At 59.4% G+C, this 14,779-nt stretch overlaps 2 protein-coding genes across 2 annotated transcripts; both read right to left on the minus strand.

Moving 5' to 3' along the window:
• Positions 1-1,455: 1,455 nt before the first annotated feature.
• On the minus strand, positions 1,456-4,963 carry LOC105471944 (lipocalin 10). The gene is made up of 6 exons (XM_071077426.1): positions 4,865-4,963; positions 3,960-4,099; positions 3,463-3,533; positions 3,088-3,195; positions 2,198-2,296; positions 1,456-1,484 (listed from the first exon to the last, which is right to left on the minus strand). The coding sequence occupies exons 1-6, from the start codon at positions 4,961-4,963 to the stop codon at positions 1,456-1,458; spliced, it is 546 nt and encodes a 181-aa protein (XP_070933527.1).
• Positions 4,964-6,176: 1,213 nt separating this feature from the next.
• On the minus strand, positions 6,177-10,447 carry LOC105472049 (lipocalin 6). Its single transcript, XM_071077427.1, has 7 exons — positions 10,358-10,447; positions 9,481-9,620; positions 7,901-7,971; positions 7,217-7,327; positions 6,646-6,747; positions 6,374-6,399; positions 6,177-6,245 (listed from the first exon to the last, which is right to left on the minus strand). The coding sequence occupies exons 1-7, from the start codon at positions 10,445-10,447 to the stop codon at positions 6,177-6,179; spliced, it is 609 nt and encodes a 202-aa protein (XP_070933528.1).
• Positions 10,448-14,779: the final 4,332 nt, after the last annotated feature.

A 14,779-nucleotide genomic window follows, 5' to 3' on the forward strand; every position in this document is an offset into this window, starting at 1 on the left:
TCGTCTCAGACAACCTCCCGTCATCATATGGAATGAGACCACCACTTCCCCTGTTGTCCTTCCCAGCTTCTCCCCCACCTCCCCTTTTCCCTAGTTTATAAGACAGGGGAAAAGGGAGAAAGCAAAAAGTTGGAAAGAAACAGAAGGAAGATAAATAGCCAGATGACCTTGGCGTCACCACCTGGCCCCGGTGGTTAAAATAATAATAATAATATTAACCCCTGACCAAAACTACTAGTGTTATCTGTGAATTCCAGACATTATAGGAGAAAGCACTGTAAAACTTCTTGTTCTGTTAGCTGATGGATGTAGCCCCCAGTCACGTTCCTCACGCTTACTTGATCTATTATGACCTTTTCACGTGGACCCCTTAGAGTTGTAAGCCCTTAAAAGGGCTAGGAATTTCTTTCTCGGGGAGCTCGGCTCTTAAGATGCGAGTCTGCCGACACTCCCGGCCGAATAAAAAACCTCTTCCTTCTTTAATCCGGTGTCTGAGGAGTTTTGTCTGTGGCTCGTCCTGCTACAATCACCCCTTGAATGAGACCCAAGCCCTTCACTGCGGCCTTCAAGGTGCCATGGTCCGGTGGGCCCCCTCCTGCTCCTCTGCGTGGCTCTCCCCACCGCCGTGCTCATACTGGCATGCCCAATCTCCTTGAGAAGCCATTTTCTCTACTCTGATGTCTTTTCAGAAGTCACATCCTGTTCAAGGGATGCACCCCTGCTCCTCCAGCCCCACCCGAACTGACTTAATACCCACCACCCTTCCCTGGTCAACCCAAATGCCACATCCCCCAGGAAGCTCTCCCTGATGCTACCCTGGATGGAATGAGTCAGACCTGCTGTTGTTGGGTCCTGGCTGCCCCTAGATAGACTTCTAGAGTCTATACTCGAGTATCCGGATGATCTAGGGTCTATACTCGAGTATCCGGGTGATCACGCTGCTGAGGTTGGCTTCTCCTGATCGGGCATTAACTCTGGGACTGCGTTTTGCCGATTCTGCTCCCTAATGCAGCCACAGGGGCAGCACGCTGCCTGGCACGTCCTGGGGGCTCCTCCATGTTGGGTGCAAACGGCTTCCTGAGAAAGTGCCAAGGAACACAGAGGATGGCGGCGGCATGGAGGGCAGAGGGAAGGCACATGGCGAGGACTGCGTTGGGCCAGCCTGTGGTCTATTTCATGGAAGACAGGGAACAGCAGCGGCCTGCAGTGTGCTCCAGAGGACACTGCGGAAGGGGCCTGGCTGACATCTCGCCACCCGGTCAGCCTGTACCCTTCTTCCTCATTCTTTCTGTGATCATAAAGGATCCCTTGAAACACTTGAGTTTCACACTGTCAACGACCTAGAGCCACCAAACACCTCTCAACAAGCCGCGGTCTCCACCTGACGTCTGGAACAATGCTCCCCGGGTCTGGGAGGACCACACTTCGGAAGGAAAGAGCAGAGGACGCTGGCTCTCATGGCAGGATGGTGTGTGCACAGGAAGCTGTGGGAGAGGAAAACGACCATGCGTGGGTTGGCTGCTCGGAGGAGAAACACGAGCCATGAACACGTCTGCCCCGGCCACCCCCTGGTTCCACGCGTGCTCGTCTTGGGCACCACGAGAACACAGCCATGCAGCCCCCGATCCTGTAGCCACAGCCGTGGCACCGCCTGGTCAGATGCAGCATCTGCTCTGGGCACCTCTTGCTGTCGGTGCAAGGCCTGCCAGGCCAAGCCCCGATTCTCAGGGGTGGCAGGAGGCGGGGCAGGAGGCATATTTGGGCAGATCTTTAAAATGGCACCTTTCGGCCGGGCACGGTGGCTCAAGCCTGTAATCCCAGCACTTTGGGAGGCCAAGATGGGCGGATCACGAGGTCAGGAGATCGAGACCATCCTGACTAACACGGTGAAACCCCGTCTCTACTAAAAAAATACAAAAAACTAGCCGCGTGTGGTGGCAGGTGCCTGTAGTCCCAGCTACTCAGGAGGCTGAGGCAGGAGAATGGCGTGAACCCAGGAGGCGGAGCTTGCAGTGAACTGAGATCCGGCCACTGCACTCCAGCCTGGGCGACACAGCCAGACTCCGTCTCAAAAAAAAAAAAAATGGCACCTTTCACATGGGTCCTTTCGTTTCTCCTTCCCTCAATGAATCAGCTCCCCGTTGGGTGGGACGGGCAGGTGGGGCCAGTAGGGCAAAAGGCTGAGGGCACAGTTTACCGTCTTTCGGGAGGATGACGGCGGCCTTGGAGAGCCCCAGAATGTCACACGCATCCATGAATTCCTTCAGACTCTGGAAGCTCGAAACGTTCTGTCTATCTGAGGTTGAGATCAGGATCACATCAGAGGCTCCAGCTCTGGCCATTTTAGCATCTGCACCCTGGCCCCCATCGCCACCCTGGGAGCTGCTGAAATGTCCTCAGAGCTTAGGTGTGAAGCAGGGATCGGCCACAGGAGGACAGTGGCCTCTGGGTCCCTCCCCACTTACGAGGCAGCTAGGCTTGGGAAGCCAGGGTCACCACGCTGTTGCCTGGGGAGCCCTCTCTGCTTGCAGAATACCCTCCAGCCATCCCCCAGCTGTGCCCCGGCCTGCTGCACCCTGAGCGTGCCCTGCCTCGACTGAGACCCCAGGACCCCACCTCCCCTCGACCCCTTCCAACCGGAGGGCCACTCCTTTCCCTGTACCCCAAGTGGTTGGTGCCTAGAATTGGGTTTGTGGCCCTTAACCCACACCGGGTCACTTCCACACCCCTCCATCCCGGGCAGACTCCTACCTGGGACCCCTCTGGTACCTCCTCATCCCCACTGCATCCCTCACCCAGAACGTCGCACCTGCACCTGCCACCATCCTGGTGGCCTCCACGCCACCTGGGTGGCCCACCCTGCTCTGCAGCCTCTTCCTGACGTCCCCCATCCTTGCTTCAGCGACCTCCAGGACCTGCCTGCTGTGGTCTCGGCTTCCACTGCCCCTGCCCTGACCACCGCCCCAACCCCCACTCTCTCTGCCCACCTCACCCCCGGGTCCTGCCCAGCCCCGTGTGCCCAGCACCCCTCTATGCCTCTCTCTGCACTCCCTCCACCATCCTTTGCCATCCACTGTGCCCGCTCACGGAAAAGCAGCAGGTTCTTGTAGTTTTGGGCTGCGCGCCCCAGGCGGAGGTAGACGAGGCCGTAGCTGTAGTCAGTGGACAGCACGTGGAAGGCCTTCACCCCTTTCACTGAAAGAGATGCCCAGAGATGCCCGCTGGTTCCTGGATGGCGTGGCTGTGCCCACCCAGAGCCCTGACCCCTGGTGTCTGAGGCCTCGGAGCCCCCAGCCGGGTGCAGTGTCCAGAAAGGACTGAGTGCCCTCCTGGGGCCTCCCCTCCCGGGCCAGGCCTGCTCAAGGCACCGAGGGGACAGAGGCGTCCCACGCAGCTCCTCCGGGGCTCAGAGCCCGAGCACACCGCCCTCCCGTCCTTCCCTCAGGCCCACCGCATACGCACAGGTGTTCCTGAACACCGGCTTCTTCCCGTCTTTCCTCAGGATCACCTCCTGGGACTGGCACCCCTTCAACCTGGGGCAAGGCAGGGGCTCAGGCTGCAGACCAGGGAACCCCTCCTCCCCCACTCCGGCCACCGAGTCCCACCGACACATCTCGGTCCCGCCCCTGCTCCCATGGGACCTGGGAAGGTTGGGGCACCAGGTCCCCAGTTTTTTGCTTCACTATCCAACTCTTGTCAATTTGAGGCTCTGTGGTGTGAGGATTTTCCAATTCGGGCCGGGGCCTGTCCCACGGCACGGGAGACACTCCCAACTCCCACCCGTGTGGGGGCCCCAGGGGCTGCAGGCGGCTTCCTTGGAGTTCAGGGGGAGGAAGTTGGGGGACGGTTCTTGTGGAACTTCCAGACAGACAGGCTCCTCCCAGACTCCTTTCCAGCCCCCAGGCAGCTCCCTCCTCCTGGAAGGGGACACCCTTGCCTGGGGGGCGCTGCCCACTCACCGGCTGAAAGCAAGGAGCAGCCGGAGCTGGCCTACTTTGTTCACCTTTATCACGGACGCCCCCAGCTTCCTTTTGTCCCTGGCCGGCAAGAATCCCTGGGCATCAGTGGCCGTGGCCAGAATGTACCAGAACCCTGAAAACTGCGCAGCAGGTGTGTGGGCGGGGACGAGAGCTGCCATCCAGGGGCTGTCCCCACCCCCGAGGTTCCCAGCTAGAGAACCCAGGAGACAAGCGACCCTTCTGTGAACCGGAGTTCCAGCCCCACCTGGGTGCCGCCTCGGTCCCGGCCACTCAAGCCCTGGCCACTGGAGCTGGGCCGCAGAGAACCAGGTGCCCGGAAGGTCAGGGACCCCAGGCAGCACAGGGCTGGGCCGTGGCACCAGCAGGTGGAAGGCCTCCCTACCTCAGAGGCCCCGGCTCCTTTCCACGTGGCCTCCTAGGGGCTGGATACTGCTCGGCCACTTCCCTTCCCTCCGGCCCTCGGCCCCCAACTCTGCCTGCTGCCAACCCCAGTGCCCTGGGCACCACTGTGCCAATGAGTGCTGCTCCCATGGCTCACTCTGCAGGTGCCCGGGCCCTCCCGCTACAGAACATGCCCCACTTGCTCGACACCCACTCTGCCCTCTCGGCGTCTTCCAACCTCCTCGACCACAGCTCTCTGGGCCCCTCCACCCTGACCCTCCTGAACCCCCGACTCCCCTGAACCCCTCGAGGCTCCCTGCCTCTGCCCTGCAGCTTGCGGGGCCCCTGTGCTGGAGGCTGCAGTGGGAGAAGCCAGGTGGGCATCACCTGTGCCTGGAACTCCTGGTAGCCCTGCTCCTGGGCCCCTACCGGGAGACTGTGCAGGAGCCTCCTCCAGCTCCAGGGCCGGTGCCCGGCTCAGGGACCAGCGGCGCATGGCTCACCTTGTTCCAGTTGAGGGTGTGGGACTCCCTGGGGTACCAGTCCTGCACCTGGGACCCTGCAGCCAGCACCAGCACCAGCACCAGCAGCCCCTGCCTCATCCTCCTCCTCCTCCCTCAGCCACCAAGGCCAGTGTTTAAACCTCCCCGGAGCCACCAGCCTGGGTCGGGAGGGGAGGGACGCAGCAGGTGTGGCCTTGGGCTCTGCTACCCTCTCCCCGCCCAGGGACCACCCCCAGACACTCAGACGCAGCCCGCACAGCTCCGCCCCGTGGTCACTGCTGGCCTGGGCCGCCCCGGCAGACAGAGGCCGCTCTGAGGCCCCAGGACCCTCCTGCCCTCAGTGCCCAGCCTGCAGTCACTGTTTGTGCCCCTGAGACTCATTAAGCCCTGGTCCTCATCCCAGGCCTCCCAGGTGACAGGCAAAGGGCTGGTCGTAGCCCTTCTGGGGCATATGTGGACGTGGGGAGCACCATGCGGCAGCCACACACACTGCCCCTGCCACCTTCTTGAGGGCCTGGCACCACAGCACCTGAGCAGGCACCGAAGGGTGGGCCGGGGCTGTGTGCCCGCGCCCGTGAGTGTGTGTGTGTGCATGTGTGGGTATGTGCTCATATGTGCACGTGTGTGCATACCCAGCCTTGCAGGTCAAAGCATCTGTGTGCGCCTCACCTCACCCCAGCATGAGCCTCGAACAGTCCCCAGCCCCGCATCTAGCCCCCAGGCCCCCACGGCCTGTGCTTCTCCCAGCACGGCAGGCAGCCCCCCACACCCCAACAGAACACAGGAGGACCTGCAGGCTCGGGCATCTGGGGTCCCCGTCCCTGCCCAGGCAAGAGCCACAACCCCAGCCCAGAGAAGCCTGAGCCTGGGGGGTCAGGGGCCCCTCTGAGCCCCACCAGCCTCCGCGCTCTTGTCCTAGGCAATCTGTGGAGCCTGTGGCATCCCAGCCGTGGTCCTGGTGGACGTCATTGCTGGCTTCCTCCCAGGCTGTGTCCCCCGACCAGCCCCCACCTCCAAGCCGGGACCTGAATTTGGGTGTCTGAAGACCCAGAGGGACTCTGGCAAGGGACTGGGTTGGGCACACGTCTTCTCTGCAGCTGGCTCTATGGTTCTGTGGCTTGGCCCTTGGTGACGACCCCTGCCATCCTCCCCGCAATCCCCGGCTGGCCCCCAGTCAAGAGCACTCCTGGTTTGCTGTGGAATTGCTTTATTCTGAGCTGGAGCTGAGCCCTGGGAGCCGCTGAGCGAAATGGGCGGACCCTGGCCGGGTCACAGGACCCTGCGGGCGCTGTCCCTGCTGGGGACGCAGCACTCACTGAAAATCAAGACAAGTGTGAGGGGCCCAGCCCACCACGGAGGCGCCCTCCACACCCTCAGCCACCTTAGAGGCAGTGGAGCCATGAACCCGTGGGCTTGGGCAGAGGGTCCTCCCGCCCACTGTGCGTAGGGTGGCCTCCCCCACCCCAACCCCCAGGGGAGCCCAGGGTGAGGCTCAGGACGGCGGCTTACCGAGAGGATCTTGTGAGCACAGGTGACTAGAAGGGGAGGCAAGACTGGCTGTGAAAAAGGACTGAGCCCCCCAGGGCCCCACCCACAGGACTCGTCTGTTGTGGGGGCCAGCCCCCAGGCCTGACTGTGGGCAGGGGCAGGTGAAGACCCTGAGAGTGACTGAGTCAGGCAGAAGCCAGAATCAGCCCCAGGGTCTGTGCCACCCCATCATGCCCTGTGGGCACCAGAACTTGCCCCAAGCCTCCCCTATGGCATCTCCGGTGGGCACTCACGGTCCTTCTGCAGCTGGGCCTGCTGCTGTGACAGGAAGCCCAGGCCCCTGCTCCACTTGGTGAAGAGTCCCATGGCCTCCTGGCTGGCTGCCTCCCTCCGACCTAAGGGCACCAGGGCAGTGCAGGAGGGAGCAACCTCTGAGAGCCGGGGAGGGGCCGGGGAGGAGCCGGGGAGGGGCTGGGGGGAGCTGGGGAGGGGCTGGGGCGGGGCCAAGGAGGAGCCAGGGCAGGGCCAGGGCGGAGCTGGGGAGGGGCCAGGGAGGAGAGGGGGAGTGACCAGGGGGGAGCTGGGGAGGGGCCAGGGAGGAGCTGGGGAGGGGCCAGGGAGGAGCTGGGGCGGGGCCAAGGAGGAGCCAGGGAGGGGCCGGGGAGGGGTCAGGGAGGGACCAGGGAGGGGCTGGGAAGGGTCAGGGAGGAGACCGCCTACCCTGGGATGCTGGCCATGGCCCTTCCAAGGCCACCTCCAGTGCAAGTTCCTCCCCCTCAAGGTGGGGGAACTTGGCCTGCATGAGGCCCCGAGTGGCCCACCCACCACACAGCTCCCCGCGTGGCCCCCGCACGGCGCACTCACTGTACAGCTCCACCGTGTTGAAGGGCTCGTCCCCAAACTCCAGCTGAGTGAAGATGATGGCATAGTCTCTGAAGTTGGTGGCCAGCACCCGGAGCTCCAGCACGCCTATTGCTGGGAAACAAATCCCCCGCCGTGGGGGAGGGCAGCTGCTGTATCCGTCCAGGGGCTACTGAGCTGGTGCTGGCCACAGGGACGGAGGGTCCAATTCAAGTGAGAGCCCCCAACCCCAGGAGACCCCTCGAAGCACACCCAGAGCCCCCAAGCTTTGTCCCCCGACCCCGACCCCACCTGGTGCCAGTATCAAGGGGTTTTCAGAGACTGATGGACAGACAGACAGACAGACAGACGAGCACTGCCCAGCCTGTCCCGGGTGTGAACGAGGAGTGGCTGGGTCACACTGGCCCAGCCCTGTCCCTATGGACAGCCACTGGACAGGCCCCTTGCCCTCTGCACCTATGGGGACCTTGGCTGGACTCCACTGGCATATGAGCCTGCTGGGAGCAAGGTTCCAGTTCTCCGTCCAGGGGCCTCTCTTCACCCTCAGGATGGGCACCAATCCTAAGACCAGAACCTGTAGCCTCCTGGCATTCGGGAGTGGAGTCAGCCCTCCGTCCCTGGCCGCAGGGGGCCTGGGGATGCTGCAGGGAAGAACGGCCTGGGTGAGGCCGTGGTGGTCAGACTCACAGGGATTCTCAAACACCCATCCGGAGTTTCGCTTCAACAGCTCCGTGACACTCTGGCTGCACCCCTGCAGCCTGGAAAAGAAGAGGCCCATCACCCACTCAGGATCAAGACCCCGGGGCCCGGTGAGAGGAGACGGAGCTCAGGAGTCGAGTCCAGGCCAGGCCAGCCGGCAGCGAGGCCAGAGCTTCCATCTTCTGCCAGATGCCCCGATACCCGGAAACCTGCTCTCAGAGAGTGGACGGCGTGGGAGTCCTAAGAGGGGCGGACACTCCCATTCACCTCCTGAGAGATCCTCAGTGCCAGATCTCCACCAGGAACGCTGAATGCTGCTGAGGACGCAACAGGAGACTCAACAGACGGGAGGTTCGCCCGCAACTCAGGGGAAGAGGCCGCTGCTCCCTAAGTGGTCAGTCCCCAGAGTGAGAAAAACCCAGCAAAGGTGCAATGACATTCGCCAACGAAGGAAGCTGAGGCTGAATTCCACGCGGGAGAACAGCAAGAAGAACTAGGAAAGCCGTGTGTGAGGTGCCACCTCAGCCTGGAGGCCCTTGGTCCCAGCTCACCCTGAGGCCAGGCCTGGCCTTGGGGGGGGGTGCAGCAGGGCCCCTGCCCATAGCCTCCAGGCACAGGTGCAGGGGGAGGGCATGCTGGGTAGGAGGGCAGGTTCTCCTCTCTGGGCTCTCTGTCTGGCTCAGTGGTTCAGGCCTGGGCTCTGCCACCAGCTTGCCGGGGGTAGACGCCCACCACGCCACCCAGCAGGCCACTCTTCTGCGAAGGGAGGCAGGCACTGACTCCTGCCCCAGCATGGCTACCCCTACAGCCTGGCTGCCCTATAGGTGTCCTCTACATAGCACGACCTCAGGGGCCGGCCCCTCCTTTAAGGCCACACAGCTTCTGGGTCCCCCAGGGCCAGCCCATACCAGCATGGGCAGTGGGGGATGAGTTGGGCCAGCCCTTGGGGGGGTCCCAAAGGCAGGAGCCTCAGGGCAGGAGGGGTGGAGGCTGGAGGGTTGGAGGCTGGAGGCCTGGAGGGTTGGAGGCTGGAAGGTTGGAGAATTGAAGGCTGGACACCCATCCCTGCACACTGCCACCAGCCGTGCGTGTGGTCAGGTGCACTGGCCTGAGGCCACAAGGCCAGTCTGGCTGACAGCCTGCATGACCATATTGTTTGGGGATTTATATTATAAAAGAACCAGTGGTTCTTAGGCCCAAATGCATTACCCTCCTTTAAACAGATTTCCCAGAAAAGCCTGCCGAGAGGACCGGCTTCCCCAGCTCTGACCCCAGCCTGCAGCCAGATGGCCCAGGACAGGGATGCATCAAGGGGCGTGGTCAGAGCGGTGCCCGGCCGTGGTATTGAAGGTGGGAGTCCCACCCGGAGGCCCCAGGGACACAGATGTGAGTAGCTGGGCAGAGGGCTGGTGGCTCTGCGCAAAGCCCAGCGGGAAAAGTGAGGGGAGTGCAGGGGGGCCGTGGGAACCCCCAGGCCATGGTGCCCGGGAGCAGATGTGCAAAGGACGTGATGTGCCTGAGCCACAGGCCTGCGTGCGGGAAGGCCTGGCAGGACCCACCCCACTCACCCGTGCTGAGAGGACAGCAGCCGCAGGTTATTTTCTGGAGTGAGGGTCACCACCACCCCCGCGACGTTCTTCACGTCCTTCTCCACTGCAAAGCTCTTTTCCCGGGAGGCCACCGCAAGCACGTACCAGGGCCCAAGAAGCTGCATTGAGGCCGCTCCTGTGAGGGCCGCCAGCCCTGCAGCCTCCAGCCTCCACCCTCCAACCCTCCAGCCTTGCAGCCTCTAGCCTCCAGCCCTCCAGCCTTCCACCCCTCTACCCTCCAGCCTCCAGCTCTCCAGCCCTCCAGCCTCCAGCCCTTCAGTCTCCAGCCTCCAGTTCTACAGCCCCCAGCCTTCCACCCTTCTAGCCTCCAGCCTCAGCCTCCAGCCTCCAACCCTCCAGCCTCCAACCTTCCAGCCTTGCAACCTCTAGCCTCCAGCCCTCCAGGCTTCCACTCCTCTAGCCTCCAACCTCTAGCCCTCCAGCCACCAGCTCTCCAGCCCTCCAGCCTCCAGCCCTGCAGCCTCCAGCCTCCACCCTCCAACCATCCAGCCCTCCAGCTTCCAGCCTCCAACCTTCCCACCCTCCAGCTTCCAGCCTTCCAGCCCTGTAGCCTCTAGCCTCCAGCCCTCCAGCCTTCCACCCCTCTAGCCTCCAGCCTCTAGCCCTCCAGCCACCAGCTCTCCAGCCCTGCAACCTCCAGTCTCCAGCTCCAATCCTCCAGCCTCCAACCCTCCAGCATTCACCCCTCCTGCCTTTGGGACCCAAGGGCTGGCCCAACTCATTCCCCACTGCCCATGCTGGTCTGGGCTGGCCCTGGGGGACCCAGAAGCTGTGTGACTTTAAAGGAGGGGCCGGCCCCTGAGGACCAGCTTTCTCCACCCCAGGAGGACTGTACCTGCTTAGGGTCCAGTCTTCCCAACCACACGGCCTGGGCCCTGGGCACCGCGACCAAAGCCAGAAGAGCAGCCAGCAGTAGGCCACCCATCCTCCCAGGTCCACACCACGCCTCAGGCCCAAGATGTGCAGTCCCTCTAGGCCCTGGAGACCCATTTATACAGCTCTGAATTTCTCCGTGTGGGCGGCACTAACTGCCAGGAACCCTCCTGGCCTCCTGCAAAATTATCCAGGGGGGCACTGAGCAGTGGCAGCCTCTGAGCCCAGATCAGACAGCTGCACAGCCGGGAGAGGGTCTGGAGTGTGTGCATCCACCACACTGTACTGATCTCTGCTTCCTTCCACCAGAAGGTTCCAGAATGGGCATCCTAAAGCCAGCTGCATCACCTCCCCGCTTCCTGGGGACCCACGCTCTCCCTCACCCGGTTTGGGAAGCAGGGACCCTGCTGTCCGCTGCCAGGCCCGGCGGGAGGCCAGGGTCAAGCCCTAGGAGAGGTACAAGCAGGGTAAGAACAAGCGGTTCTTAGGAACTGCGGTTTTGGATATCTTTTGTTTCAATCATTAAATATAAAAAGTCCCTGAAAGCCTTTTGATTAAAGCTCCCACCCCCTCCTGGCCCACACACCATTCTGCTTTGTGGCCTGGCCTCCTGTCCCCCACAGCCAGCACCCCCAGACCGGACTGTCCTGTTCCTTTCACCCCTGCACCGCACCGTCCGGCCCTGCTGCCTCCTGCCTCCCCTCCCTGGGACCCTGGCCTGCTTGTGCCTCCCAAGGACCCTTGAGAGCTCTCTGCAGCCCCTGTCCAGGAGCAGAGGACAGAGGTGCTCGTCAGGGTCTATCTGAGCCCCTGAAGCCCACTGGGAGGCAGCCGGGAGGGTCCTCCCCCAGTGCCGTGGCCTGAACCCTCCGGGATTCACTCCCACACACCTTCACTCATTCGTCAACAGAGGTGCAAGGAGCATGTCCATGCAACAAGGCTGCAGTGCCCAGGGCCGCCTGCACTCACAGAGCTTACACTGCAGCCCTGGCCGCCTGCCCTGTACCCACGCAGCAGGGCCTGTGACCACCAGAATGCAAGAAGAAGGCAGAAACCACGCAGCTACTGGGGGCCGAGCCTGTGAAGACTGAACGGGCAGTGGGGCCATGGAAGTGTCAGCCAAAGCCATGGCAAGCAGGATTTGCCCAGGGGCTGAGCCACAGAACAAGGGGGCGGGACACTTAGGCCTGGAGCCTTCAGGAGGGAGCCATGGCCAGGCGTGGTGGCTCACACCTGTAATCCCAGCACTTTGGGAGGCTGACGCGGGAGGATCACTTGAGTCTAGGAGTTCGAGACCAGTCTGGGCAACGTAGCCAGACCTCGTCTCTACAAACAAATTTAAAACTTAGCTGGACATGGTGGCGTGCTCCTTTGGTCCCAGCTACTTGGAGGCTGAGGTGGGAGGATCATTTGAGCCCAGGAGGTTGATGCTGCAGTGAGCTGTGATAGTGCCACTCCACTCCAGCCTGGGCGACACAGCAAGACCCCATCTCTAAAATAAAAATACAAAAAGGAGGAAGTCAAGCAGCTGGACCAGGCCTCTGACAAGGAAACACCTGCTAGCCCCACAGTGTCCTTCAGGGCGGCGGGAGGCTGGTTTTCGAGGTAGCCACAAAACAGCACACAGCATCAGTCGGGCATGGTGGCTCACGCCTGTAATCCCAACACTTTGGGAGGCCGAGGCCGGCAGATCACCTGGGGTCAGGAGTTCGAGACCAGCCTGGCCAACATAGTGAAACCCCGTCTCTACTAAAATTACAAAAATTAGCCAGGCGTGGTGGCACATGCCTGTAATCCCAGCTACTCGGGAGGCTGAGGCAGGAGAATCGCTTGAACCTGGGAGGCGGAGGTTGCAGTGAGCCGAGATTGCGCCACTGCACTCCAGCCTGGGTGACAGAGTGAGTAAGATTCTGTCTCAAAAAACAACAAACAAACAAACAAAAACAAAAAGCATAGGATAAACCTCAGAGTCTAACGAGACTAGTTCCTTGCCAGGGCTGGGAGCTGGAACAGAGTTGGGGGAGGAATTTAGACTTTTTTGAGTAAATCTTTTTGTATAGTTTTGACTTTGGAATCAAAGTAATTTGGTATACTATACCGTTATACTCAAAAGTAAAATAAACAAATTCCAAACATGGGATACAGTTGTATTATAGATAAATGACAGCCACACTAAAGGGGAAAGGACTGCCTCCCGGTAACTTCTGAACAGTAGTTTTTCTCTGTATTCTCGGGCTAATGGCAGAAGGAGCTACAAACACATCCTAAGCTGTCGTCGACAGGCTCATGGTTCACGGTGGTTTGGACGAGCAATTCTGTTTTGTTTTGTTTTGTTTTGAGATGTGGGTCTCACTCCGTCATCTGGGCTGGAGTACAGTGGTGCAATCTCGGCTCACTGCAATCTTCACCTCCCCGGTTCAAGTGATTCTTCTGCTTCAGTCTCCTGAGAGCTGGGATTACAGACACGCGCCATCATGTCCAGCTAATTTTTGTATTTTTAGTAGAGACGGGGTTTCACCATGTTGGTCAGGCTGGTCTCGAACTCCTGACCTCGGGATCTGCCTGCCTCAGCCTCTCCAAATGCTGGGATTACAGGCATGAACCACTGCGCCCGGCCTGGGTGAGCAATTCTGATACACTTTCCATGCACTCTAGAAGGGACCTAATGAGTAAATATATTAAGGATAATGGGTTTATCTGTGTTGGAAAAGAGAATTATAAATGTAGACATATAGAAAGGGGAGAGATCAAAGTGAACCCTGTGGCGTTGGGCTGGAATTGGAAGTATCCATGTGAACTCCGATTTTGGTAGACAGATAAGGAGAGGCAGGGAGGGAAGGAGAGAGGGAGGAGGAAAGGAAGGAAGGAGGGAAGGGAGGGATGGAAAGCCGGCGGGGGGAGGAAGGAGGGAGAAATGGGAGGGGAAGGGAAGAAGGAGAGAGAGAGAGGGAGGCAGGGGACGGGAAGAAGAAGGAGGGAGGAAGGGGATGAAGGAAAGTCCTGGCTCTGTCTGCTGAGAAGGTTTAGATACAATCAGACCCAGTAAAAGTAAAAGCAAGCACGCCAAACACTCAGAGCTTGGTTTCTCAACACCGTTCTATACGAAAAGGTGAATTATTCAAAGCCTGTATACAGAAAACATAAGAGGAACTTGGAATGTTTTTTGTGCCAAAAAGCAAAAATGTGCCCAAGGAATCGGGGAATGTGCCAACAATATTCTGAAGCCACTTCGAAGGCACTCCCATTGGGTAGAAACGATATTCATCAGTTGTAACCTATGGAAGAAAACAGGAACTACTGAGTTCATGCTGACATAATTAAGTAACCAAATGGAGGACAAGGAATGCAGGTTCCAATGGACTCACTTGGTCCCCGTTTGTCACACGGATCTTCTTCCTGCAGACCTGAGTGGCCATCCAGAGTCATTTCCCCTCTGCCTGAGGAATATCCTTGGCATTTATTTATTGTACTGAAGCTGTGTTAGAGATAAATTCCCTCCACTTCCATTTGTCTCAAAGTATGTTTATTTGACCCTCAGTTTTGAAGGATATCTGTCCTAGATATAGAGATCTGCTTTGATTTTTTTTTTCAGCAATGTAACGATTCCCTATCGTCATCTCCTGGTTTCCATTTGCCATGAGAAGACAGCCATTGTGTCCCCCCAGTTATGCCCTGTATTAGTCCATTCTCACATTGCTATAAAGAACTACCTGAGACTGGGTAATTTATGAAAAAAAGAAGTTTAACTGGCTCATGGTTCCACAGGCTGTACAGGAAGCACGGCTGTGGAGGCCTGAGAAAACTTCCTTTGTTTTTTTTTTTTGCCCAAACTGGAGTGCAATGATGCAATCTCGGTTCACTGCAACCTCTGCCTCCTGGGTTCAAGCGATTCTCCTGCCTCAGCCTCCCAAGTACCTGGGATTACAGGTGCACACCACGACACCTGGCTAATTTTTTGTATTTTTAGTAGAAACGGGGTTTCACCATGTTAGCCAGGCTGGTCTCAAACTCCTGACCTCAGGTAATCCTCCTGCCTCAGTCTCCCAAAGTGCTGGGATTACAGGCGTGAGCCACTGCACCCAGCCAGGAAACTTTCAATCATAGTTGAAAGTGAAAGGGAAGCAGGTAAGTCTTTACATGGCCAGCAGGAGAGAGAATGAAAGGGGAAGTGCTACACACTTTTAAACAAGCAGATCTCCTGAGAACTCACTCACGATCACAAGAACAAGGGTAAATCCATCCCCGTGATCCAATCACCTCCAACCAAGCCCTACCTCCAACACTGGGCATTACAATAATGCCACATGAGATCTGGGTGGGGACACAGAGCCAAACTATATCATGCCCTGTCTTTTTCTGTTTCTTTGTTTGTTTTGAGATGGAG

The sequence above is a fragment of the Macaca nemestrina genome, chromosome 14 (assembly GCF_043159975.1).
Source record: "Macaca nemestrina isolate mMacNem1 chromosome 14, mMacNem.hap1, whole genome shotgun sequence".
Lineage (NCBI taxonomy): Eukaryota > Metazoa > Chordata > Mammalia > Primates > Cercopithecidae > Macaca > Macaca nemestrina.